The 27003-nt window shown below is 35.4% G+C and overlaps 1 protein-coding gene across 1 annotated transcript; it reads left to right on the forward strand.

Annotated features, from left to right (window-relative positions):
* The first annotated feature begins 15746 nt into the window (after nt 1-15746).
* LOC138169898 (ras-related protein Ral-A-like) lies at nt 15747-16436 on the forward strand. The gene has a single exon (XM_069099468.1). It carries the CDS (start codon nt 15747-15749, stop codon nt 16434-16436), a length of 690 nt encoding a protein of 229 aa, XP_068955569.1.
* Nucleotides 16437-27003: the final 10567 nt, after the last annotated feature.

Raw genomic sequence — 27003 nt, forward strand, 5'->3', positions numbered from 1 at the left:
ACATATAGTGTGTGAATATCTATATAGACATATGTATACACATACACATATACACCATTTTTTTGTTTTGGTCTTATGGGACTTGGTTGTTTTATCGTCAATCAATCAGTCCATCAAGTAATCAACACAGTTTTTATTTTTTGTAAAGTGACTATTATATGCCTAGAATTGTGTTTTATGTGTGTGTGTATATATATATATCAGGAGACAAATATGAAGTATACATCATAGTTCTGGTCTTCAAGGAACTTAATTCATTTAAGCACACAAGAAAAATTCATATGGAAAGGATTAATGTGAAATCGAATGCTAAAATATGTTGCAATTGAGGTGAATATAACAACTTCACAAGCCTTTAATATAGTCAGTAGTACTGCTTGAAGGTATAGTAGGGGTTTAGGGAAAAGAGATATTTTTATGGACCAGAGTAGTTGGAGAATGCTGTGAGAAGGAGGTGACCCTTGATCTAGACCTTAAAAATATGCTGTTTTAAAGTTCACGAATGCATATGTAGGAAAGTTACTGCTAACATAAGCTCAGAGTCCAATTATTTAATTCTCTAGAGATGTAAAATGAATGTCTGTTAAAATTTCAATATCATGATACTTCTAATGTTTATAAAAACAGGCAAAACAAAATTATTCAAATCTTGGGTTATGACTAGTTCCTTCTATTCTAAGGTATATAAACTGCAGAAAATTAATGTCACATTGTTCTTTGAATTTTATCATTCATAACCACATAACAGCTAAAAGAAAGATAAAATTATATGAGAAATTTTTCTAATTCTAGCACCTAAATGATCATATTCCAGTCATTTTATTACACAATTGCACATCACCGGGGGAAAAAAAATTCTCACTGACTGCTTCTTCATTGTACCTTTTCACAAAAAACAAAACAAAACAAAAAAACTAAAAGTCAAATATTTTTTAACAGAGAGAAGGCAAGGTGATTGGGGTTAAAATGACTTGCTCAAGGTCACACAGCTACTAACTATCAACTTTCTAAGGTTGGATTTGAACTCAGTTCCTCCTGACTTCAGGGCCAGAGTTCTATTCACTGAACAATCTAGATCTCCCCACAATTTTCACTCTCCAGACATCTTTTTAAAAGAACAACATGTCTTTTTCTTCTACATTTTATAATAATATTCTTCTGACACACATGACTTTTTAAAACCTGAATTCTACTGCATGAATATACATATCAGTGTTTGACTTATAGGAGAAATACATGAGAGTAGGATTTTTTCCCAGTCCTTGGATTTCCTTCCCAATAAATTATGACTATACCATGGACTCAGTGAGCACACAAATATTAACTGATGAAAATTGTTATTGACTTTCTCAGTGCTATACTTACTGATAGCTAGAGTTGGTTTTATAATCATAAGTAAATATAAAAGCCACTTGGGACCAAGCCTTAGAGAATTCCATAATTTCAAATCCCAGTTTAAATAATTCATAGTGAAATAGCAAAGGAAGATAAGAGTTTATTAATAATAGATGAATATATTACAACAAAAATTTGAAAACATTGAGAATCAACAACTATGTGGTTATCCTGAGAAGTTGCACATCTCACAAATAAAAAGTATTACCATGACATAATGAAACTGTTTTTTGTGGGTCTACCTTATTCCTTTAGAGTGTTATTATCTGCTAAATTTAAGAAGCATTACACACACTCACATACACACACTTTTATATACACATGAATATATATAAACACACTCACATACACACACACTTTTATATACACATGAATATATATAAACACACTCACATACACACACTTTTATACATATATATGTATATACACACACACATATATAAATGAATAATGCATTTGAAATAGGCGCTACTGTATTTCCATGATTACGTGGGAGGGATTGTGCCAAATATTATGCTGTTACTCCTGTCTACTTTTTAGGAAAGATGGGATTTTTGGTGCCTCTGTTTTAAATAAGAATCGAAGAGTGCCTCTCATCACTTACTGCCAGCCTATCAGTGACACAACTAAAATAAGACTATGTCTTGTGTTCCACTGACCACTAACAACACAGAGATACCAACAGGATCACAAAATGGCACGCCTCTCTAAGTGGCATAGATATCCCCAAACCCTAAAATCCTGTCCTGCACCAGTGTTTGTCCCTAGGCAAGGCAAACTATATAATGAGGGAATAAGAGATAATATGTTAAGTTTTAAAGGTTATCATCTTTTGTATGTTTGATCCTGCCATTCCACAATATGCATAAAGTCCAATCAGTGTTATTAAAACATATAAGCTCAGGTAGGGGGCCAGACAATTGAAAGCATTATCCAGCAATGAGTGGAACCTGTTTGCTGATTCTTTCTGGTTTTTTTTTTCTTTTAGAAGTACTAGAAGATGGTGCTGCCCTTGGTTCTGCTGATAGGCTAAGTTGCCCTGCCTATGAAGTTCTTGAAACAAACATTTCAGAAGTGGTGTGCCATTTCCAAGTAAATACCTGATCACCTATGGACCTATGGAGTTATTTGGTTGACATACAATTGAAGTATTGCATTCATCTACCAAACATTCCTAGGTTTCCAATGTCAGGAACCACATTCTGTGTTCTATCTATACCAGAGATTTTACTGGAAATCCTGTCCTGGAGGCAGCTTAGGCTTCCTGCATTTCACATTCTTCCATTTATTTCATGTATTCTTTTTTTTTTTTTTTTGCTTTTCGGAGGGGGGAAGGTAGGGCAATTGGGGTTATGTGACTTGCCCAAGGTCACATGGCTAGTTTTTGTGTTAAGTGTCTGAGGCCAGATTTGAACTCCGGTTCTCTTGACTCCAGGGCTGATGCTCTATTCACTGCACCACCTAGCCTCCCCTTCATGTATCTTAATATCGACAAATTCAAAGACTATTTCTTCATCTGATCTTTGTTTTAAAAGAATATGACAACTTAATAGCAATCTTAATGATTGATTAATCCAGCCTTGTCATTATACATATGAATAAAATCAGTCCCAGAGAGTAGGAGTAAATGAAAAGTTCACAAGGTTATGAATAGATTCAAACTTAAATTGTCTAGCTCTAAATTCAGTGCTAATTTTACTTAAAACCATTGCCTATCCTCTAGAATACCAAAAGTGTAAACCTTACCTGGCTTGCTGTATTTCTCTCTAGCCACTTAATACCTTGTAACATTTGTAGCCTTAAATTTCTTGGGGATTGAATGGCAGACAGAATGAATCATTTGTGTATGAGAGTTGATACATCTTCTCCCTTGAACAGGTACTAACCCTAGACCTATTTTCCTTTAGTTATTCTTTGTATAACATGTAGAAAATCGGGCCTATCACATTACCCACTTTGGGGCCTATAAATCCTCTAGCAGAAGCAAAACTATGGCTTCCACTCCCATTTCTGAGAACGTCCTTGGTTTTATGGCACTTTGCACTTTCCTGCTCCCATGCACAAGAGACTCTGGGAAAGATAGTTGAAAGAGTGTCACATCAACAAACATAAATTTCTCTGCATTTCTAAGTATATCTACACCATCTGTACAAGTAACAAACTCTCTCTTTTAAAGAACAGCTGCACAACTGTTCAGAATGTTGTCTTTTCTACTTCTAAGTACACTCAAGCATAACCTACACTTAGGTTTCTAGATTGTTTATTATTGTTTGGTTTTTTCCCTCATGATTATCAAGTCAAATCTTTATTTGGTTCCTTCTGAACTTCTAGGTGATAGAAATTGTATCCACCCTTCCCTTTTGCTATATTTGAATACTGACCAGAAGTTTTAATTTTAGGCATGCCACTTTTTTACCATCTTTGATTTTACTGAATGATGAGAAACATCACTACTATCATGTGATTAGAGATTTGGAGCTGGAGGGTACCTTAGAGCTTATCTATTCCAACTCCATTATTTTACAAATGAAGAAACTAAAAGCCTAGAGAGTTAAATATCTTGAACAAGAAAATATAGAGAGCATGTGGAAGAATCTAGGTTTAGACCTAGGTCCTCTAATTCCAAATCCAGCATTCTTTCCAATTTATCATAGAGCAAGAACAGTAAAACTAATGAAGACGATAGGAAAGAGTAGTTAAATTTAAGAAGAAAACACATTTCATGTTTCAGATAAAATAAAAAATTTGAAATATTTATTTACATTACCTATTTATACATACATATACCTCTATAGTATATTTCTATCATAGTAGGAATTGATATCTGAAATATGTTATAAAATAGAGCTATAAGAATTAGAATTGTTTTTAATGTAGTTTTATTGTATTGTTGACTCTAGCACTGGAAACAAAACAGAGCACTCTCTACCACTTTTGGTAATGGTGCTTTTTAAAAAATTGACCATGTTTTATGCTCTATTTACTTCACATTTTATCAGAAATGTTTGTGTCGCTTCTAGCATTGTCTTCGTCAAGAAAGTCTAGAATGATGAAAGCATATAGGGAAGATCTCATTTTGGAGGCTGACTTCCCAGTGAACATTATCTTTATTAAAGATCATTAGAAAAGTCCAATTTCCTGTGAGACTCAGCTGTGCTCATGACATATTAGCAGGGCACTTGCATTCACACTCCGGTGTATGTTGCATTCAGTGCTATGGGCTTTGACAATCAAATAGCAACCAAAGATACGATATCCTACTTCCTTTTCTGTGGTTGCTCCACTGCCTTTTCCCATATCTCAAATGGAAGGCTTTATTTATATTATATTTCATTTTTTTTCATCATGGTAGTTGAAAGGAATTCAATCCTGTCAGTTTTCCAATTTGTGAATTTGGCTATTCACATGAGAAAGTACTAAAAGTTACTACTTGTGATTGAGTTGATTATTTTTCTCAGTCCGTGAACTCTCGTAGTGCACATACTCTTACCCTACTGTCCTGAAAAGGTTGACTTGCCTCCACAAAATAATCCCACAAGGTAAAGTCAATATTCCCTCCCACGTCCCTCCCCCCAGGCTAATGGGAAATGTATAATATTGCCATAAATCAAATAGAATTTTAAAACTGGAAGTGATCAAAGAAATTTAAACTACCTTGGGAACCACTGTTACTTGTTTCAAAATGTGGTCATAAAGAAGCCATTAAAACACTATATAAAAGTTTGCCTTTTAAAGAAAAAAGAAGAAAGGAAAAGAGAAAGAAAGGAAGGGAGAAAAGGAAGAAGGGAAATGGGGAAGAAAGACAGAACATGAGTTAATTAGCAACCTTGAATTGTTTAATTATCTATGGAAGAAAAAATAAGATTTCATATTGTCTATCTAAAATTATATATAGAAATACATACACACACACACACACACAAATATATAAAATTCCCTGTGAAAAATTCCATGAGAGTACTTCACAAGACAACTGCATTTCACCCATCCTTACCACATTCCCATACCCCACAAAAAAAAAGTCACAAAAAGTTCATTCCAAAAGGTTGATGCTTTATGGTATTAAATTACGAGAAATGATAAACCATTGAAACTGGCAGAATGGTTGACTTTCTGTGTGAGTGTAAATGAAATATCTTCTGTTGTGAAGAAAAATTAATTCTTATTCTCCTTCACTACTCAATTTTTGGTCAGATTAACCAGTCAAATACCTATATTTTAAAGAAAATATAATTTATGTGATATATTGTTACTCCAGAAAATAAATTATTAAATCTTATAATTTTATTATAGACTGATAAGTAATCAACAAAGCAATCAAATACACAAAAACAATATAAAAAGAGGTCATACATGAAACCATTTTTTTCTATAACTTTATTTTCACAGATTTATATTAATTTCAACTAAACATTAAATTTTTTCCTTCTATTTTTTCTTCACTGTTTTCAGATTTTCATAGCTATTTTTATGACCATAAGCAATATATATGTATATATTCTTTCTTCATTTTAGCTATAATTAAGGACTACACCATTTTTGAAAATACGAAAACTTTCTTTAAAAAAAATTAGAGCTCTTAAAAGTTGACAATTTAGAGAAGATAATTGCCTTCAGTATTAACACATTGTTATGTAATGAGTTCAAAATAAAAATACCATTTTTCAAATGAAAAATTGGGAAATTTAGTTTACCTTTAATGATTTTATTTACATTATTGCAATGGTAATTTACACTATATTTGGTTATTTAAAAATAAACATTCATTCATTCTTTATCCTTGAGAGAAGTCAAGCACTATAATATTTGAGGATAATTTCAGTGATATAGTAAAATAAATTCCATGGTACATTCAGATGTTATGTCATACATTCTTAGAAAAAAATTATCACTTAGATCCTAAATATAATCCTACTTCCATGCTTCAAAGACTTTTCATTTCTTTTATGTGATCCAGTAAGACAGACTGAAATAGCTCTGCATAACTAAATAGATGGTCTTTCTAATTTGGTTTGGCTGTGGAAGTTCATGATCCACTAGCAAGGCTCCTCAGGAAGAGTCTCTAGGAAATTAACTGGATTAGTGCTCAGATAAAAGCATGCAGAATATTATCAGGGCTCTACTTGCTAGATAGATCTGTGTAATGGGAATGCAAATTTGGAAGATCTTCCCTGCCCCTAGGCTAAAGTGCACCTGAAGCCTGGGGTGGAAGGCTTGTTTTTCAGTAGATACTTTTTGATTGGCCAGTGGGTCAATAAGGTTGTTACATTCTCTGAGCCAGGAGGAGGCTATATAAGCCCTGATGTGTAGCTTTGTTTTGGGGCTCACTTTGAGAAGTGTTCTGTGATTTGATCTGTATTCTGGGAAGCCATTGTCCAGGGCCCCCCCGGCTTTGAAAAACCCAGATGGGGAAACCCAGATGTTGACTGGGTATGGATGCAATGGTTGGAAAGATTGGAAATCTGTCTACTTGATCTGTTTCTGTCTTGATAATTCTGCCTGTATACTTTGAAGTTCGGGGTGCTGACCTTTTCTCCTGAACAAGGTAAATGAATTTCTGCTAAGGACTCCTGCTGAGGACTGCCAGGGGCCGGAGGTGCTGGGAGCGCGCTTCCTGGCTTCCTGGACGCTGAGTAGTTGCTGTGAGTGGGGAGAGGAAGACGTTTTGGCAAAAGAGGTTCAAAAAGGCAATGTGGAGAAAAATGCCTTAAAAAGCCAAATTTGCTGGATGGAAAAAGAATCTCAAAAGCTCACTGAAGAGAATCACTCCTTCAGAATTAGATTGGAGTAAATGGAAGCTAGTGACTTTATGAGAAATCAAAATACTATTAAACAGATCCAAACAAATTTAAAAAATGGAAGGCAATGTGAAATATCTCATTGGAAAAACCACTGACCTGGAAAATAGATCCAGGAGAGATAATTTTAAAATTATTGGACTACCTGAAAGCCATGATCAAAGAAAGAACCTAGAAATCATCCTCCAAGAAATTCTCAAGGAAAACTGCCCTGATGTTTTAGAATCAGAGGGCAAAATGTAGGTTGAAAGAATAAACCAATTACCTCCTTTAAAAGATTCCAAATAAAAATTCCTAGGAAAATTATAACCAGGTCATGAAATTCCCAGATCAAAAAGAGAATATTACAAGCAGCTAGAAAGAAACAATTTGAATATTGTAGAGTCACAATCAGGATAATACCGGATCTGGCAGCTTCTACACTGAGGAATTGAAGGGCTTGGAATATGATATTCTGGAGGGCAAAGGAGCTGGGATTAAAACCAAGAATCACCTACCTAGCAAAACTGAGTATCATGTTTCAGGGTAAAATATGGTCATTCAGTGTAATAGAGGACTTTCAAGCATTCTTGATGAAAATTCTTTATATATATATCAGAGTGTATATGGGCATATGAATACATATGTGAATGTGCATATATATGTTTACAGATATAGGTAGACAGAAGGCACAGTACCCATTTAATGGGGAGGGATGATACTTAAAAGGTGAAATTAAGAGGTGAGAGAGGAATATAATGACAGAAGTTGGGGAGAGACAGAATGGGGTAAACTATCACATATAGAAGAGGCAAGGGAAAATGGTTACAATGGAGGGGAAGAATAGGAAGGCAAAATGGAATGGGTCAACCTTAATCTCATTGAATTTGGCTCGGGGAGGGAGTGAAATACACCCTAAATAGGGTATCTCACCCTACAGGAGAGTGGGGGGAAGGGGATGAAAGGTGGAATGATGGAAGGGAGGGCAGGCTGGGGGAGAGGGAAGTTGGAAGCACCCACTTTTGAAAAGGGACAGGATCCAAGTAGAGAAGAGAACAAATGGGAGGTGTGATAGGAGGGAGGGAAATATAGTCAGTCTTTTATAATATATCTACTATGTTAATGTTTTGCATTAGCTACACATGTACTACCTATACTGAATAGCTTATCTTCTTAGTAATGATTGGTGACAAGGGAGGAAGGCAATGAATCTGGAATTCAAAGTTTTAAAATCAAATGTTTAAAATATATATATATATATATATATATACACACACCTACTATTATTAATACTATTTTACATGTAATTGGGAAATAAGATATACAGGCTTTCGGGCATAGAGATCCACCATGCCCTACTGCCAAAGTTGAAGTGGGTATGAGAGAAGATATGGGAGAGAGCAGATTGGAGGAGGGGATATCCTGTGGGACTGTTATTTTGGGGTGGTGGGTAGGGAAAAAACGGGGAGAAAATTTGTAACTCAAAGTCTTGAAGAAATGAATGATGTAAACCAGAAATTAATAAAGCATTTGAAAAATGAAAAAAAAGAGAGTAAAAAAAATAAATTCACTGATTAGTTTGTAAAAAACAAAAAGAACCTGTCCTTCAGCTAGTATTAATGTATAGATGCTATTTGTAGTCATTAATAGCAAGTTTAGTTTTAATTAGAGCATTTGAGTAGACCATTAGCTTAATTATTGCTAATGCTTTTAAAAATGTTTTAAGAATAGAGTTGGTACAAATAAAAAAAATATAGAAGACTATGACTAATCTGTATTCCTATGGAAACTGTTTCAATATTTGTTTTATGTGGACTTTGTTTTTTTCACTTTTCAAGTATACTTCTAAACATTGCCCCTAAACTGCTAAGCAAGCATTTATAGCTTGTCCAATGGCAGAATGGGATTGAACGTAAAGGTGTTGTGACTTGTTTTAAAATAAAAGTATATTGAAATTCAACAAGAATTTAAAAAATCGTTTATTATACATTTACTGTGTGGCAGGCACACCGGTGCTTTTCTTTGCATTAAAAAGGAGAGAACAATATTGGCTAAATATTCAATCATGTAGGTGATCAAAACCCTGAAGCTTCTTCAAAAAACCTGGCAAAGTATGAAACTTAACAATTCATTTCCATGTGCTGTTTTATCATTATGAATAAACTAATATGCCATTTACTCTGTTTATGAATATTTTACTGTTTTTTCGGGGGAAAAATCTATTCCCATAAATATGTTTGTCTGATATTTTAAAACGATATCATTTCCAAAGTCCTGTTAACCCCAGGTAAGGTTTCTTTTAATCAGTAATAACTCAGTTTTTGCCAAATTATTTTGTACCTCTATACTTCATAACTATTAAGCTACTATTTAATTTTTAATCATTGTATAATATGCAAATGATATACAGTATAATGATGATCTCACATTGTTTCTTCTTTTGGATGACACAGCTTATTCTTGAAATGACTGAAGCCACCATCTCTGTCTGTATTGAATAGCATCCTAAAGTTGGCACTGGTATCTATCCATGTTTTACATTATACATCAAACCACTGGTTGGTTGTTCAAACTGTCATTTGCTACAATAAATTTTATGGGTCTCTCAGGTCAGAGAGGTTTTAGAAATATGTGATACTCAGTTGCACATTGAATCTTCTTTGAGAAGAATATTCAAACCTACTTTAACTTTCTGAATATCTTTTAGAAGCTATTAAATCCAGGAAGTGAATTAAGCAGTCTTTCAAATTACCCTTGAGCATCAATTTTTAAAAAATCTTCTGTATTTTGTTTTTCTTGGTTTCAGCTATCCTCTCCCTGCTAAAGGTTCTCATTTATGATATACCTGGATTTTTGGAATGCCAATGTGGAAGGTTACCAATACTTTCTATGCCCCCATCACTACCTGTCCAAAGCTATATGACAATTCTTGAATTTTCTTGACAGCCTTAACTACACACTTCCTTTGATGTAAGCACTTAAGTGTGACTAACTGTCAGGCTTTTGAACTGAAGTCAAACAATATTTTTTTCCTTCTTTGTTTCTGAAAATGAGCTTACTGAAATAGAAGTAAAACCAGCAGATGTATAACAAAGTTTTTTTGTAAGTGACATAGTTTTAGATTTCCAAAGCTGCCACACACAAAACTCTCAATGATGACAGCAAGATAGGGGAAATAAGACAAGCCCCGAGTATCTTTCACTGCAAAAAACTGTTTGGTCTTTAGAAAAGAAGTAATGACAATTTTTCCTCTCAAGATATAAAACAGGATTTATATTGCTTTCACAAGTTCCTATTTTCCAGTTATCTCATCCAACTAATTACAACATATTATATCAAATACTTAAATCACATTTGATAATTTAACTTATTTTAACCCACAAGATGAACCTTTGGACATTAAATATCCTTTACCCTGTTTCATTTTTGCTTGACTATAAGCTCTTTGGGGGCCAGTATTATATTGTTTTTCATAGGATACATAGATTTAAACTAGAGGGATCTAAGAGGTCATTGAGTCCAATTTCCTCATTTTATAGATGGAGATTTTGTACTTCTCAATGTCTGTTACAGCGAATTGCACAAAACATTTTTTAAAGGATACACATATGCATTTAAAATAAATTGAGTGGAATTTTGGGGTTAGGTATCAGTACAGAATTTAAATGTCTCACTAAGAATTTTCCATTAAGTTATCTAAGTGAGGCCTAGAATTCTGTATTCTCTTGATTTTTCGTTCATAAAATACATATTTAACTATGGTATGAGATAGGGCTTTTGGTTCAGAGGTAAGTGAATATGCTTATGATTCACATATTTGCCAAAAAGATGAACTTTAGATAGTATGATGATACTATAATAAAATGAACCTACTAGAATATTACTGAGTCATCAATTCATCAACGTCTGCTATGTGCTAGGCACGGTACAATGTGTTAAGATAGAGGAGTGCAATGATCCTTAGTATGAGGACCAGGCAATTTTGGTTAAAAAAATTGCTCTGATACTGGCTATCAATAAAACTTTCAACAAGTTGCTTAACCTCTGAGTCTCTTTGCTTATTTATAAAATGAGGGTGTTGGGCAACATAGACATTAAGATCACTTCAAGCTTCATTTCCTGAGATTCTGTAATCTTATGAAGCCAAAACTCATACTTAGAAAAAAAAAATCTGAATTTAAGTGATATTTATTATTACTTTGGGAAATCATAGATGGGCAGTATAACTGAATTTTAAGCCTTTTTTCTATTTTGAATACATGTGTTGAATTTATCATGCTCGAATACTCAAATGGATCCCACATATCCATTTGGATTTTCCCTCCAATATGCAAATTATGGTCTGTGTTCTTATCCAATCCTGTCAGACTAAACCATGTTTTCCCAAAAGGTCATCATAAGAGGCCTCTTCAGTATTCTTGTGGCCTTCTTCCTTTTTTTTTCCTGACAGTTTGTTAACAAGGAAACACAGCCTATATGACCAGCCATCTTCTTTTGAATCCTTCCTTTTTGTGATGACAGACTTTAGTTTCCTGGTTCTGTCTGCCCACCTTTCAGAAATCTGTCTTATTGCTGTACGATCTAAATGCAAAATAATGTCATAATAGTTTCTCAATATTTTGATAGATCTTGGAGATCATTGATGTAGACATTCTGCTCAGTGATATTAATAGCAAGCAACCCATCCAATCCTGCCTTCTCATTCTCAGCAAATCTTTTCCTTATCCTCTTTTTCGCCTATCCAAGTTCTTTCAGTTGTTCCACATTACATTGATGATATCTAACTTACAGACTGTCCATTGGTTATCCATTACTCCCATAGATTATTGGCTTACTTATCTTTCAAGTCATATATTGCTCTGATGATATCCTTAGGTTGCTTTTTTCATAGCAGCTCCTTTTCTTATAGTATAAGTTTTGTGTTTTTGGTTTTTTTTAGTAACTTAGGTTGAAGTTTACGCCTCTTAGTTTTGATCCACTCCTCTCAGTAAAATTCAGATCATGAAAGGACACCCTCGGTCTCACTTGTTGCCTTGGACAGCATCAAAAATTTGAGGTTTAAGATTCTATATCAGGGAGAAATATCTGCAACTAGAAGAAAAAGCTAAATTTGCAATTGCTTTCTAGTGCTGATCCATTGAAAGTGTGGAAAAAATAATCTAAATTACAAAATATTCTAAAACTTACAAAGTCTTATTAATTTCAGGTGCATACTGTAATTTGCCTTAGGCTAAGTATTTCTAGTTGTTCTGACTCATTAAAGAGATAAGAAAGATGCAGAAGCTAAGAAAGAGCTTATAGTTACATTATAATTACCTTGTTTATATGCAAATAAGACTCTCAAGTGCTTGAAAACTGTTTCTTTGCAATCAAGTTTATTTTCTCTTCATTTATTTAGCAATTTGTCTTTTCTTCCTAAAAGTAGCAAGTAAAACTATGCTTACTTGAATGACCATGAACTTTTGAATTACTAAAATATAAATGAATAAAATTTTATTCTTTTTAAATTCCCATTATTTGTTATCCATTGTATTTATGACTTGAGGAAGATCCAAAGCTAAATGCAACATATGTCTTAGGGAAGTTCCAGGGGAAATAAGATTTATATGCAGATAAAGATTGTTTCTTTTGGGATATAGTACACGCATAAGAGGAATGCTTGATAAGATAAGAAGAAATCAATTTTAATTTGGACAACTATCATTCCTGCTAAATTTCTTTCTGTTTTTTAATTGCTCAGTTCTAGCCCTCACTTCTTAGTCACAAAATTATGAAAAACAGTTAAGACAAAGGAGTACTTGAAAGATCTAAGTACATTTCTGTTCTCTATTTGAATTGTTTTTCTCCATGAAATTTGATAAAAACCAGTAGAGTAGTCAGTAGCAGATTCATTTGTTGAATGTTCATTTATTAAACAGCAACTCTGCATAAAGTTCCTTGTTAGACCCTGGGACTATATAGTTAAAAATTGTAGCCTTGCCCTCAAAGACCTACTGATAAAGTAAGAATTTAAGAAAGATATGGAACTACTATACAAGGACGATACATTAAAGAAAAGAGAAATAGTCATACAAAACTAAATACAAACATGAGAGAAGGATAACTTTTAATTGTGGGAATCTGGGAAGCCATAGAAACAAAATATTTAGACTTGGAAGGGGTCTTTAGCTAATCATCTAGTGCAGTTGTCTTATTTTACAGATAAGAAAACTGAGGTTTCAAGAAGTTGATTGACTAAGCCAAAGTTACATGGTAGCAGAGCCATGAGTCTAACCCGCAACCTTAAATTTCAGATCCAGAGCTCCTTGCTTCATATGGAAGCTAGTACTTCAATTAGGGAGGGGTAAGGTGAAATTAAGATACATCTACTAATTTGGTTTGCCAATAATGTGGGTTAATGTAAAACAAGGCTGGAGAAGTCATTGGAACCAGAATGTTAAGGCATAAAATGCTAGGCTAATGAGTTGATATTTTATACTATAGGAAATAAGGTGTCATTCAAGGTTTTTGAGGAGAAAAAAATGACAAAGATTTTTTAATTTTAGCAGATTAATTTTTCATTAATTAATAATTCAGAGAGATAGGAGTCAATAAACATTTATTAGATGTCTTCTTTATCTCTGGCACTGTACTACATGTTAGGGGAACAAAGAATGGCAAAGGATATTCCTTGCCCTCAATGAGCGTGCAATCTAATCAGAGAAGACAATATGTAAAATAGTTGCTCAAAGAGGGAAAAGTAGGGTACAGTGGAGCACCAGGGAAATCTTGCAGTGTAGGATAGGAAATTATCTGAGACATTGTGAAGTACAGAGTTGATTTTATCTTGCAGAATGAAAAATTTCTAGAGATCATGATGTCTAGGTGAGTACCTAGGTAAGAAATGATGAGATAATCCCCTGAGTGTTCTCCTCAAATGGAGGATCTAGGAGGAGGTCCCAGATATCAACTCTCCTCAGCAATCCGTGTCCAACTGGAGAGGGGGAATTGAGGAGGTATGAGTTTCAGAGTTGATTTCATCTGGCAGATTGATGAGTTTCTGGAGATCATGAGAGAGCAGCCACATGGGTAATGTAAGAAGTTTATGAGAAAAACAGATTGTGAGGGCAAAGACTAGAGATATTGAGGAAGATATTTCAATAGTCTGGATAAGAGGTAATGAGGAATTCAAGTGGGGCAAAGGAGGTGGTAATTGAAAAGGAAGAGGAAAGATGTCAAAGATGTTGTGGAGAAGGAAAAATTGTTAAGTCCTGGTCACTGATTGGATACAGGGATGAGCTAGATCAGGACTTCTTAATATTTGTGTGTGTGTGTGTATCATAGATCTCTTGGGCAGGCTGCTGAAACCTGTGGATCCTTCTCAGAATATTTTTTAATAGTTATAGTTAAACAAAATGTTCAATTTCATGTAGAGGTCGGGGAAAATAAAGATGTAAAACCCCTCCTCCATCCAAATTTACAGATCCTCTATAATCTATCCATGAATCCTAGGTTAAGAATCCCTAAACTAGAGGAAAGTCAAAGACAGCTCTGAGGTTTCAAATCTGAGTGATTGAGAGGATAATCTTTCTATCAATACAAATAAAGATATAGGGGGAAATGTTTGGTTTTAGAGTTACTGTAAGTTCAGTTTTGGATGTGTTCAATCCGAAATGCTATTGAGACACACATTTGAATATATCTAGCAGAAAGAGCTCAGGAGACAAATTGATGCTTGATATGTGTGGGAGTTATTAGCATAGTGATCACTGAAATCATAAAAGTGGATGAGATCATCTAGAAAGAGAGGCTAAAAAGACAATAAGGTCAAACCCAGAGCTTTGGGGTATATCTAGAATTATGGAGTAAGAAAAGGATAATGAATCCCAGCAAGAGACTGAGCAGGACTAAAATAGGTAGGAGGGGAATCAGAAGACAAGAGTGTCACAGAAGCCAAAGGAGGAGAACATCATAAACAGGGCATATCAAGTGTCAGACATCATGAAAAGCTCAAGGATGGGGACAACTGAGAAAGAGACATTAGACTTGATACCATTAGCAGCCTTGGAAAGAACAGTTTTAATGGAGAGGTAGAAGTGAAGGTCAGAATACATAGGGATAAGGGGTGATAAGGGAATGGATTCAGGGAGGACAGATCACTTTCTTTAAAATTCAGCAATATAAGGCTATAAGGAAAAATGTAGCCCCAGCACGGGCGGGGTGACTAGCAGGGTTTCCCATCCTTGTTCTCTGGCTGGGCTCTGGTCCGGGCTCTGGTCCAGGTCCTGGCCGTGGGTGTGCGCTCCTCCGGACGTCGCTCCCGCGTGGGGGGACCCTCCCCGGGTGGTGCGACCCTGGCCCCTGCGCCCCGGAAGCGATCGTCTACGACGGCTGCGGCGGCGGCGGGCAGGAGGCACCCCGAGCTGTCCAGCCCCGGTCCCGGACCCCCCCGTGGCGGCGGTGGCCTCGGCCTCGCCCCGGCCGGCCGGCCGTACGTGCGTGGCCGCCTCCGCTCCCCCGCTGGCTGCAGGGTCGGAGACAACAGTGCCTTCTGCACATAGAAGATCCTTCCTTCGTCCTGGGACCCTTGCAAAGATGGCAGCCAGTAAGCCCAAGGGCCAGCACTCTCTGGCCTTGCACGAAGTCATGGTGGGGGGCAGTGGCGGGGTGGGCAAGCCTGCTTTGACCCTGCAGTTCACGGATGGTGAGTTTGTGCAGGACTATGAGCCGACAAAAGCCGCCAGGTACCGGAGGAAGGTGGTTCTGGATGGGGAAGAGGTCCAGATTGACGTCCTCAACACTGCTGAGCAGGAGGACTATGCCCCCATCAGGGACAACTATTTCCGAAGCGGGGAGGGCTTTCTCTGTGTCTTCTCTATAACAGAGCTGGAGTCTTGGGCAGCAACCGCTGACTTTAGGGAGCAGATTTTAAGAGTAAAGGAGGATGAGAACGTTCCCTTTCTTCTAGTCGGTAACAAGTCAGATTTAGAAGATAAAAGGCAAGTTTCTGGAGAAGATGCAACAAACCTAGCCGACCAGTGGAATGTCAACTACATTGAGACCTCGGCCAAGACACGCACGAACGTTGACAAAGTATTTTTTGATTTAATGAGGGAAATTCGAGCTCGAAAGGTGGAAAACAGCAAAGAGAAGAATGGGAAGAAGAAGAGGAAAAGCTTGGCCAAGTGGATGGAGAGAGATGCTGCATTTTACAATCCAGGCCCAAACTTCTTCCTTATCTATATAATTCATAAGCATTGCCATGGGGGAAAAAATGTAAAATAGTTTTAGAGATAAAAAGGGTGGAGGGCAATTGGAGGGTTTGTGTGTATTGTCTTTTAAAATAGTAATACCTAAGTGTACCCAAGAAAGGGAAAAGGATTGAAGGTGAGAAAGAGAAGGCATAGACAAGAGCATAAGGGTATAACCAAGGGAATAAGCACACAGTCAAGGGAGTAAGGAAAGTACAGGAGGGGAAGGGGAGACATTGTAAGCAGTTAACTTTGGCAAGGAAGGTCAATTTATCACAGGAATGAAGAAAGGCTGCAAGAAGTGAGAACAAAGATTTGAGGTCTGATAGGCAGGGATAGGAGAAGCCAGGTGGCACAGAGGATAGAGTGCCAAGTCTGAAGTTGAGAAAACCTGAGTTCAAATCTGGAGGCAGATATTTACTTTCTGTATGACCCTGACCAAATCATTTAACCGATTTTGCTTCAGTTGCCTCATCTGTAAAATCAATTGGGCATGGAAATTCAAACTATTCCAGTATCTTTAGCAAGAAAACCACAAAAGGGATCACAAAAAGTGATCATTTCATGACTGAAATAAACCAATGACAATAGAAAGGGGGATAAATAAGTTTGTGACTGATAAGCTCAATTTTTTCAATAAAAGTTGAGATGATCAGTTGGGATAAGGGCATGGGGATAGTAGGTCAAATGGTCAACAAACATGTAGCAGGTACCTACTACATACTAAATATTCTGTTAAGGTACAAAGAAAGGAAAAAGACCTCCCTTACATTTAAAAAAATCACAATCTAATAGTGGAAGACAACACTTAAAGACATTAAATAGTGAGGGGAGTGGATCATTATGAAGTCCATAGGAATGCAGCTTACTACAGTCCCTGCCAGTCTCCACCATCCACCCTTTCCAATCAGGTGAGGGAAAGGAAGGAGAGCCAAAGGGTATTGGCTAGGTAGAAGTTCCAGGCTACGTGTAATCTTGCAAGATGTTGAATTTTTTTGAAGGCATGATGAAGTACAGAGTATAGAAAAGATGAAAATGGTTGTCATCCAGTAATTGGTCCAAGTTTTAATAAGCATGGTTTTATAATTTACTGTCAAGTCAAGTCAGTTTTCTAAACTTCCTCCCATAGGAATAAAGAAATGATATCTCAACCTAAACCAAGGTTGAGATCAGTTAGGAAGTGAGAACAGAAAGATAACAAAGCTGGAAATGCAAGAGTGAGAGGCAGTACCTAATTGTTATGATAGGGAATTCTGTGGTTAAGATGATCAAAAGAGTGAACTGAAATCAGACCAAGGATGATAAACTTTGAAGACTAAGGAAAGAGAAAAAGATAAGAAATCCAGACTTAAGTCACAGATGAAGTTTAGGAGGGATACAACAATTGAAAAGGAAGCTTATTGCCATCAGTCAAGGGCATTTTGGAGTTTGCAGGTGAAACAGCATCTTGTTGATGATGAAAACTGAATGAACATTCATATTATGAAAGTTGAAAAGATTGATCAAATGAAAACAAGAAGATCATTCACATGAATGTTGATTGAGCTCATTAAAGGTAATAACTAGTGCTGGATGGATTATGAAATTGTAGGCCACCTGAAATGAATTGAACCTCACCTTCCATTGGGAAGAAAGAACCAAATGGTTAGGAAATATTGAAAGACAGCTGAAAATTAACAACAAGGAGAAAAAAAAAAGGTAGGTAGTTCAGTGATTCTTCTATGGGTTTGTAGATCAGCATCTGTTTGCTTTCCTCTATGTTTTGGCATGAAAAGGATGTGGTAATTTCTAAATAAAGGTGACTGAGAAGGCCCCCACAAATGATGAAGATTCACTTAGGGGGTACCAAATGACAAAATCCTAAATTCTCATTTACTTTTTAAAAATCTATTTATTTGTTTCTACCTGTCAACCTTCACTTTTTATATGGTTATGAGTTCCAAATTTTTCTCCTCTCCTTTCTTTCCTCCCCAAGATGGCATGCAATATGACATAGGCTATACATGTATAATCATATTATACATATTTCTACATTAGTCATGTTATAAGAGAAGAATCAGAACAAAAGGGAAAAAATGAGAAAGAAATAGAGAAATAGTATGCTTCAATTTGCATTCAGACTCAATAGTTCTTTCTCTGGATGTGTATAGCATTTTCTATCATGAGCCTCTTGGAGTTAAATCTATCAAAGTCTGAAGTCATGACACAATGTGTCTGTTACTGTGTACAGTGTTCTCCTGGTTCTGTTTTCTTCACTCAGCATAAGTTCATGCAAGTCTTTCCAAGTTTTTCTGAAATCCACTTGCTCATAATTTCTTAAACAATAATAGTATTCTATTACATTCATATACCACAGCTTATTCAGTCATTTCCTGGTTGATGGGCATCCCTTAATTTCCCATTCATTGCCACAACAAAAAGAGCTGTTATAAATATTCTTGTACATGTGGGTTCTTTTGCCATTTTTATGATCTCTTGGGATATAGACCTAATAGTGGCATTGCTGGCTCAAAAGGCATGCACAGTTTTATAGCCTTTGGGAATAGTTCCAAATTGCTCTCTAGAATGGTTGGATCATTTTACAACTCCACCAACAATGCATTACTACTCCAATTTCCCCTGCATCTTCTCCAATACTTACCATTTTCTCTCTTTTTGATCATAGTAGCCAATCTGATAGATGTGAGATGGTATCTCAGAGGTTTTTTTTTTTATTTGCATTTCTAATCAATAGTGATTTGGTGAAATTTTTTCATATGACTATAGCTTTAATTTTTTTTTTATCTGAAAACTGCCTGTTCACACCCTGGGGAATGACTTGTACTTTTATAAGTTTGTTCTCTATATATTTTAGAAATGAGGTCTTTATCCTAGACACTGACTATAAAAGTTGTTTTTGGGCTTTCTGCTTCCTTTCTAATCTTGGTTGAATTCACTTTGTTTGTGTAAAAACATTTTAATTTAATGTTATCTTAAATTGTCAACTCTACAGTTGGCCACAATAGTTAGTCACAAAAATTAACAAAGAGAACTACCAAAAAGAAGACGATGGTCAAAGAGAAGGTTATCCTACAAACAGGTATGTGATAACAAAGTCCATATCCAAAAAAGACACTGACATAGTAGAATGATAGGCCTTCTGGGGGGTGGGTGTGAGAATAATGTTCTGGATCTGTGGTTGTCATTTCCTATAGAGGCAATGCACATCTGCAACTGAAACTTTCAATATTAAGAAGTTGCCTGGGGAATTAAAAAGTTAATTGATTTGTCCCCAGGGTAGCACAGCCTGTAACTATCAGCAGAGACAGTAAACTTTGTTTTATTTTCCCTGAAGTTGATTCCCTATCAAATTTTCCATGTTGATTCAAGGGTCAAAAAGAATGAGAAATCTAAGAAAAAAATATAAAGTTTTGCACTTTGATTCAAGAAGGCAAAATCACAAGTCAAATACAAGATAGAGGTGATGCTGTGTCAGGTTAAATTAACAAGTACCTACTAGGTTCTAGGAGCTATGCTAATTGCTGAGGATACAAACAAAATCCCTCAGACCACAATAGAAAAAATTCCTACTCTCAAGGAGTTCACAAGCTAATGAGAGAGACAAAATAAAGACTAAGAACAAACAGAATGAAATATTCATGAATGAAATGCATTAGCATTAAGAAGAATCAAGAAAGGCTGTTTGGGGGGGGGGGGGATGAACTTTTGGCTGGGACTTGGGGGAAGTTTGGGAAGCCAGGAAGTATAGAGGAGGAGGTATTGACTTCCAGGTATGGGGGACAATCGGGGAGGAGGTATTGACTTCCAGGTATGGGGGACAATGGGGGAACATTTCTAAAGTTGAGAGAGGGAATGCAATGTGTGAGGAATTGAAAGGAAGTCAATGTTATTGGATAGCATGGTACATGATGGGGGAGTAAGGTACAAGAAGACTGGAAAAGAGAGGTGGAATCAAGATGGTGAAGTAGGAGGCAGAAGTAGAGATTGGCACCCCCACCAAAACTCCTTAACAGAGATGTAATCATTGTGCCAGACTGAGATCCGGCCAGACAAGCATCACAGCCCATCACTCTTACAGGCCAGAGAGGTATGGGGAGATAGGTAGAACATTCTGTAGACACTGGGAGCTGGCTTGGAGAGGAGTATCCCTCCTACACAATACATAGAGACAGAAAGATAGCCAAGACTGGGCACCAGGGCAATAAGCACATTAAGCCTGAATAAACTGTATAGGAATGGGGGGCTTAGTCAACTATTATCCAGTTCCCTGAAGGACTGAAGGGGAAATCTTGTAAATAAGAGTAATAGAGAGAAGCAATTGTTAGCAGACTGTAGAAATATACTGAGCGAGGAACAAATCCAGAAGGAAACTGAAGTTATATGGGTCTGATGTCAGTTGCAAAGTGTGAATTTGGTATAGAGTTCAGCCCAGAATGGAAGACTATGGTAGAAAGGCAGGAAAGGAGGCCCAGACCAATTTAGCCTTTGTTTCATTCATTCTGAAACTGTAAAACCTTCTAACAGTCTAATAGTGTCTCAGTCCATTGAATGAATGAACAATTCATTGAAATGCAGAATGAGAGTCAGATTAACAGATCTTGGTGTGGGTCAGAAACTTGCAGAGTTTATACCAGGAGTAGAGCAAAAGAGCTTCATCCCAACCACATCACTTTGGGAGCTCTAAAAGCTTTCAGCCTCCTAGAATAAGATGTGAAAATAATAGAAAGCTATAAGAGGACAGAAGTTCAGGACAGATATTTCCACCAGAAATGCCTAGAGCATAGCACAAATATAAGAACTAAAGCTAAGAAGTAAATTGGGAAAAAGAGCAAAATAATCCCAACATAAATTATCATTATAGTGACAAATAACACAAGACACAAATGCAAAAGAAAATTATGGCTAAAAAACATCTCCAAACAAAGCTTCAAAAGAAAATTTAGCTTAGACACAAGTCCAATAAAAATTCCTGGAACAGTTAAACTAAGAGGTTTTTTTAAGAGTTAAAAATGGATTTGAAAGACAAATGAGAGTAGTAGAAGAACAAATGCAAAAAGAAATGGGAGCTATAGAAGAAATTTATTAAAAGAAAATTAATAGCTTTTTACAAGGTGTAAAAAAGTCTTATTCAAGAAAATAAATCTCTGAAAATTAGAATGGACCCCAAAGAAACTAATGATTCCATGAAATATCAAGTAACTTTAAAACCAAGATCAAAGATAGAAAAAAATAGAAGAAAATGTGAGGTAATTCATAGCAAAAACTACTGACCCATAGAACAGATTTAGATAATGTAAGAATCATGATTTGATAGGTATGACTGGAAAAAGAACCTAGCTATCATTCTTCAAAAAAAGAAATCATAAAAGAAAATTTATCAACTCTCAGAACTGGAGGGCAAAATAGAAATTGAAAGAAGAATTCATTGTTCACCTTATGAAAGAAATTGCAAAGTGAAAAATACCCAATATTATAGCCAAAATCCAGAGCTCAGAAAACAAAGAAAAAAAGTTACATACAGTCTGAAATAAAGAATTGAAGTACTTAAGAGCCACAGTCAGAATCACACAAGATTTATCAGCCACAATGTTAAAGAAACACAGAACATGTAATATGATATTCCAGAAGGCAAAGGAACTAGACTTACAAAGAAGAATAACTTACTCAGTAAAACTGAGTATAATGCTATGGGCTAGGAGGAGGGATAAAATAAAAATAGAGGATTTACAATCATTCTTGAGGAAAATTACAGCACTGAGTAGGAAATTAGATATATAAGCATAGGAGTTAAGAGAAGAATAAAAAGGTAAACACAAGTAAGTAATCATAAGGAAGTAATCAATGTTAACTCTTTCTATTCTAATATGGATAGTTGATACATATAGCACCTCAAACCTCTATCATCATCAGGACTTATAGAGGGAATATAATTAGACAGAGGATGAGGTAATTATGTTTTGGTAATTTTTGAAGAATGGAAAGGGTAGGGAAGAGCAATACACTGGGAGAAAGAAAGGAGGGAAAGAAAAAAAGTTTTCTTACATAAATGGAGTGCACAAATATACAACAAAAAAGAGGGAATGGGGAAGGGGAGAAAAGGAAGAAAACCAAATTAGCAGTAACAAAAATGAAAAAAAAGTTAAATCTATAACCAATGAAGGATTAATAGCAATTTTAGAAGCTATTTCAACCAACTCAATGTCAATAAAACTTAGAATCTAAATGAAATGGGTGGATATTTAGAAAAAATAAAACTGCCTTGATAAGAACAGGAAAATGCAATACCCTTTCTTAGAAAGTAACCTTTTCTTAGAAAAAAAGAAATTGAATAAGCTGCAAGTGAACTCCCAAAGTGGGGAAAAGAGAACCAGAGGAATTTATTAGTGAATTCTACCAAACGTTTAAAAAGCAATTAATTCCAATACTACATAAACTTTTTAGAAAAAATAGAAAAGATCCCTTTGATGTCACAAATAAGGATTTGATATCTAAACTGAGAAGATTAAACAGAGAAAGAAAACTATAGACCAATATCTCTAATGAATATTGATGCAAAAATTTTAAATAAAATACTAGCCAGGTGACAACAGCAACATACATCAAAGATCACACACTATGAATGCAGGGCTCACTCAAAATTAATAAGACTATTAAAATAATTGAACATATTACTAATAAAAACAAAGACATGATTATATCAATAGATGCAGAAAAAGCTTTTTACAAGGTGCAATATTAGCTTCTTTCAAAAACACTAGAAAGCACAAGAAGAAACAGAGCTTTATGAGGAATGTCTATCTAAAACTGAGATTCAACATTATCATCCTAGATGACTTTTCAATAAGATCTAGGGTAAAACAAGATTGTCCATTATCATCATTACTAAGCAATATTGTGGTAGAAATTCTGGCTATAACAAGATGATTAGAAAAAAAGATAAGCTAGAAGAATAATCATAGATGAAGAGGAAAAATACACATTATCACTCACTAACTTTGTAGATTATATTATAGTGTGATTAGAGAACCCTAGAGAGTCAATTACAAAACTAATAAAAACAATTAACAATTTTAATTAATTTGCAGCATATAAAATAAATCAACGGGAATCATCAGCGTTTGTGTATATTGCAAAAAAAAAATCCAGCAGGAGGAGACAGAAAAAGAAATTTCATTTAAAATAACTATAGATAGCATTAAACTACAGATAGTATAAAAATATTGAGAATATATTTGCTAAGACATGAACACATACAGGAATTACATGAACAGAATTACAAAACACACCTGACACAAAGACATCTAAGTGCTTGGTGAAATATTAGTTACTTATGGATAGGATGAACCACCATAATAAAAATGACAATACTACCTAATTAATTTACTTTTTTACTTCCAAATGAATCAAACTACCAAAGAATTACTTCATAGAGTCAGAAAAACATAAAATTCATCCGTAGAAGAAAACATAAAGAATACAAAAGTAGAAAAGAAAGAGCCTACTAGTGCCAAATATCAAACTATACTAAAAAAGTCATAATTATCAAAATGAATTGGTACTGGGTAAGAAATAGAGACATTGATTGGTGGAACAGATCATGTATATAATATACAGAATTGAATGATCATAGCAACATGTATGATAAACCCAAAGATTTCAGTTATTAGGGCAAGAACTCAGTATTTGCCAAAAGCTGTTGGGATAACTGGAGAGTAGCATGGCAGAAACTAGATATAAATAAATAGTTTTCACCACATAACAAGAAAGCTCCAAATGGGATCATGACTTCAATATAAAGAGATGACATCGTAAATGAATTAGAGGAGTAAGGCAGAAATTACCTCTTCTATGGATGGGGAGAGAGTTCATGACCAAACAAGGTTCACAGAAGGCAATTTTGGTTGCATAAAATTAAAAAGTCTTTTTGCATGAACAAAGCCAATGCAGCTAAAATTAGAAGAGAAATAGAAAATTGAGTGGAAAAAATTACACAGAGTTTTCCTAATAATAGTCTCATTTCTAAGGTATAAGAAAGTTAGTCAAAATTAGGTAGGGAATTGAGTCAAATTTATAAGAATAACTCATTCTCTAATTGGCCAAGTTTATGAATAGGCAATTTTCAGAGGAAGAAAACTTAAGTTATCAATAGATATATGAAAGTATGCTCTAATTCACTAAGAATTAGAGAAAAACAATTTGAAACAGCTCCCACACCCATTGATTGACAACATGACAAGAAAAAGAAAATGACAAATGCTGGAGGGGTGGTGGGAAGAAATGCACATAAGTACATAGTTGATAGAGCTGCAAACTGGACCAGACATTCATTCTGGAAAAAAATTTGGAACTATGACCCCGAATCTATTAAACTCTGCATGCCCCTTAATTCAGCAATCCCACTCTTAGTTCTGTGCCACAAAAAGATCAAAGAAGAAAAACAACCTTATATATGAAAATATATGTCGTCTCTTGGCTTCAAAGAACTGGAAAGCAAGGGGGAACTCATCAAGTGGGGAGTGGCTGAATAAGCAACTTTGGAACTCTGATCAAGATAATGGCCAATCACTTTTTCAAGGAATCACGATGAAATATGCTATTCACCTCCAGAGAGAGAGCTGATGAACTCAGATCACAAATGGAAGCATTATTTTCTTTCTTTATCTTTTTTTGTGTGTGACATGTTTAATGCAGGAATTTGTTTCATATGACTATACATATTTGTAACAGGCTTCATTTTTTTTCTCATAGTTGAAAGAAGGGGAAGGAAGAAGAGAATTTGAAAATGAAAGTGAAATTGAATAAAAGAACACTGCAAAGGTAAGAAGGGGCCAGGTTTTGAAGAACTTTAAAGTTAAATAAGGATATTATATTTTATGAGTTGGTAGAAGAAAGTCACTGGAGTTTACCTAATGTGGGGTGATATAGTCAGACATTTGTTTGAGAACGATTAATTTTTTTAGAGGAATGGAAAACGTACTGGAATGTGAGCAATTTGAGGTGGGGAGAGCAGCCAGGTTATTACAGTTGTGCATGTATAAAGTGATGGAGTAAAGGTATGAGGTACTAGAGTGGTGACAATGTCAGAGATAAGAAGAGGGCTTTTAAAATGGATGATGGGAAGGTAAAATGAGAAGGACTTGGATATCAGGCAGTGAGAAAGGGTGAAGATTCAAGAACATCAATCTGGGTAAATAGTTGAATATGATTCCCTCACCAGTAATAATTCATGTGAAATGGAGTTGGGGGTTTAATGGACTGAAAACTTCATATGAACTAACAGTATGACAGAGCAGCCAAAAAAACTATTGTCCTATATTGCATTTTAAAAGACAGGATGGCTAGAAAAGAAGAGGAATGTGTCATTGCTATTAGTGACACTTTAAAAATTGATGCTTGGGTGGCTAGGTGGTGCAGTGAATAGGGCACCGGCCCTGGAGTCAGGACAACCTGAGTTCAAATCCAGCCTCTGACACTTAACACTTACTAGCTGTGTGACCTTGGGCAGGCCACTTAACCCCAATTGCCTTGCCTAACCCCCTTCAAAAAATAAAAGAAAGAAAGAAAGCCCAATTGCCCTGCTTTCCCCCTCCAAAAAGCAAAAAAAAAATTGATGCTTTTTTATATTATGTTAATTTTCAAATATGTCTCTTTTCAACAGTTGGAAGTTGTCCCTTGTAACAAAGAATTAAAAAAATACAAGTACTTCAACAAAACTAATAATACATCAACCAAGTGTGATAGTATATGTAATGTTCTTCACCAGTTGTCTCCCACCTCTGTAAAAAGGGGAGGGAAGATTCTCACACCCTCCACTTTCCTCTCATGATATCTTAAAAATCACAAGCTAAGATATATGCAGAAAATGATGATGAGAATGGGGAGAGGACTGCGGGCCCTGTCACATGGCATTTGAAGATTCTCCCTATCTATTGATTCCTTCTCTACTACTTCCAAACACACAAGTCTTATCATCCAAAGAAATAAAAAAAGAAAAGAAAAAATAAATCCTTTACCATGCTCTACCATTTCTTCAAGTTATGGACCATTCCTCTTCCTCGGCCAATATTTTTAGGGGGAAAAATAAACAAACCAACTCCTCTCTCCACCTCTTGCTTCTACTTTTCTTGTTTTTTTCTTAGCCCATTACAAAGTGACTTGTTAATCTGGCATACCACTGAAACAAAATGGCTCCCTGTAATATTACCATTGATCTCTAAAATGTAATATCTGATATTTCCCCCCTCCATCGTCATCTTTGTCAATATCTTTGAGGCATTGAACAACATTGATCACCTTCTCCTAGATACTTTGTCTTCTCTGGTTTTTCATCACTTTATTCTCCCTACATGTCAAACTGTTCCTTCACAGTCTCTATGGAAGCATCATCATCCACAGTGGGGTTCCTAAATGTTGGTATGCCCTAAGGCTCTGTACTGGGCCCCTTTCTCTCTAATATTTCACATGCTGACTTCATCAACTCCCAGAGGTTTAATTATTCTCTCTCTCTCTCTCTCTCTCTCTCTCTCTCTCTCTATATATCTCTATATATATATATATATATATATATATATATATATATATATATATATATATATATATAT

Source organism: Petaurus breviceps, unplaced genomic scaffold, assembly GCF_028583685.1.
Source record: "Petaurus breviceps papuanus isolate PSGF00001 unplaced genomic scaffold, PetGlider_PUasm1.0 38, whole genome shotgun sequence".
NCBI classification, from domain to species: Eukaryota; Metazoa; Chordata; class Mammalia; order Diprotodontia; family Petauridae; genus Petaurus; species Petaurus breviceps.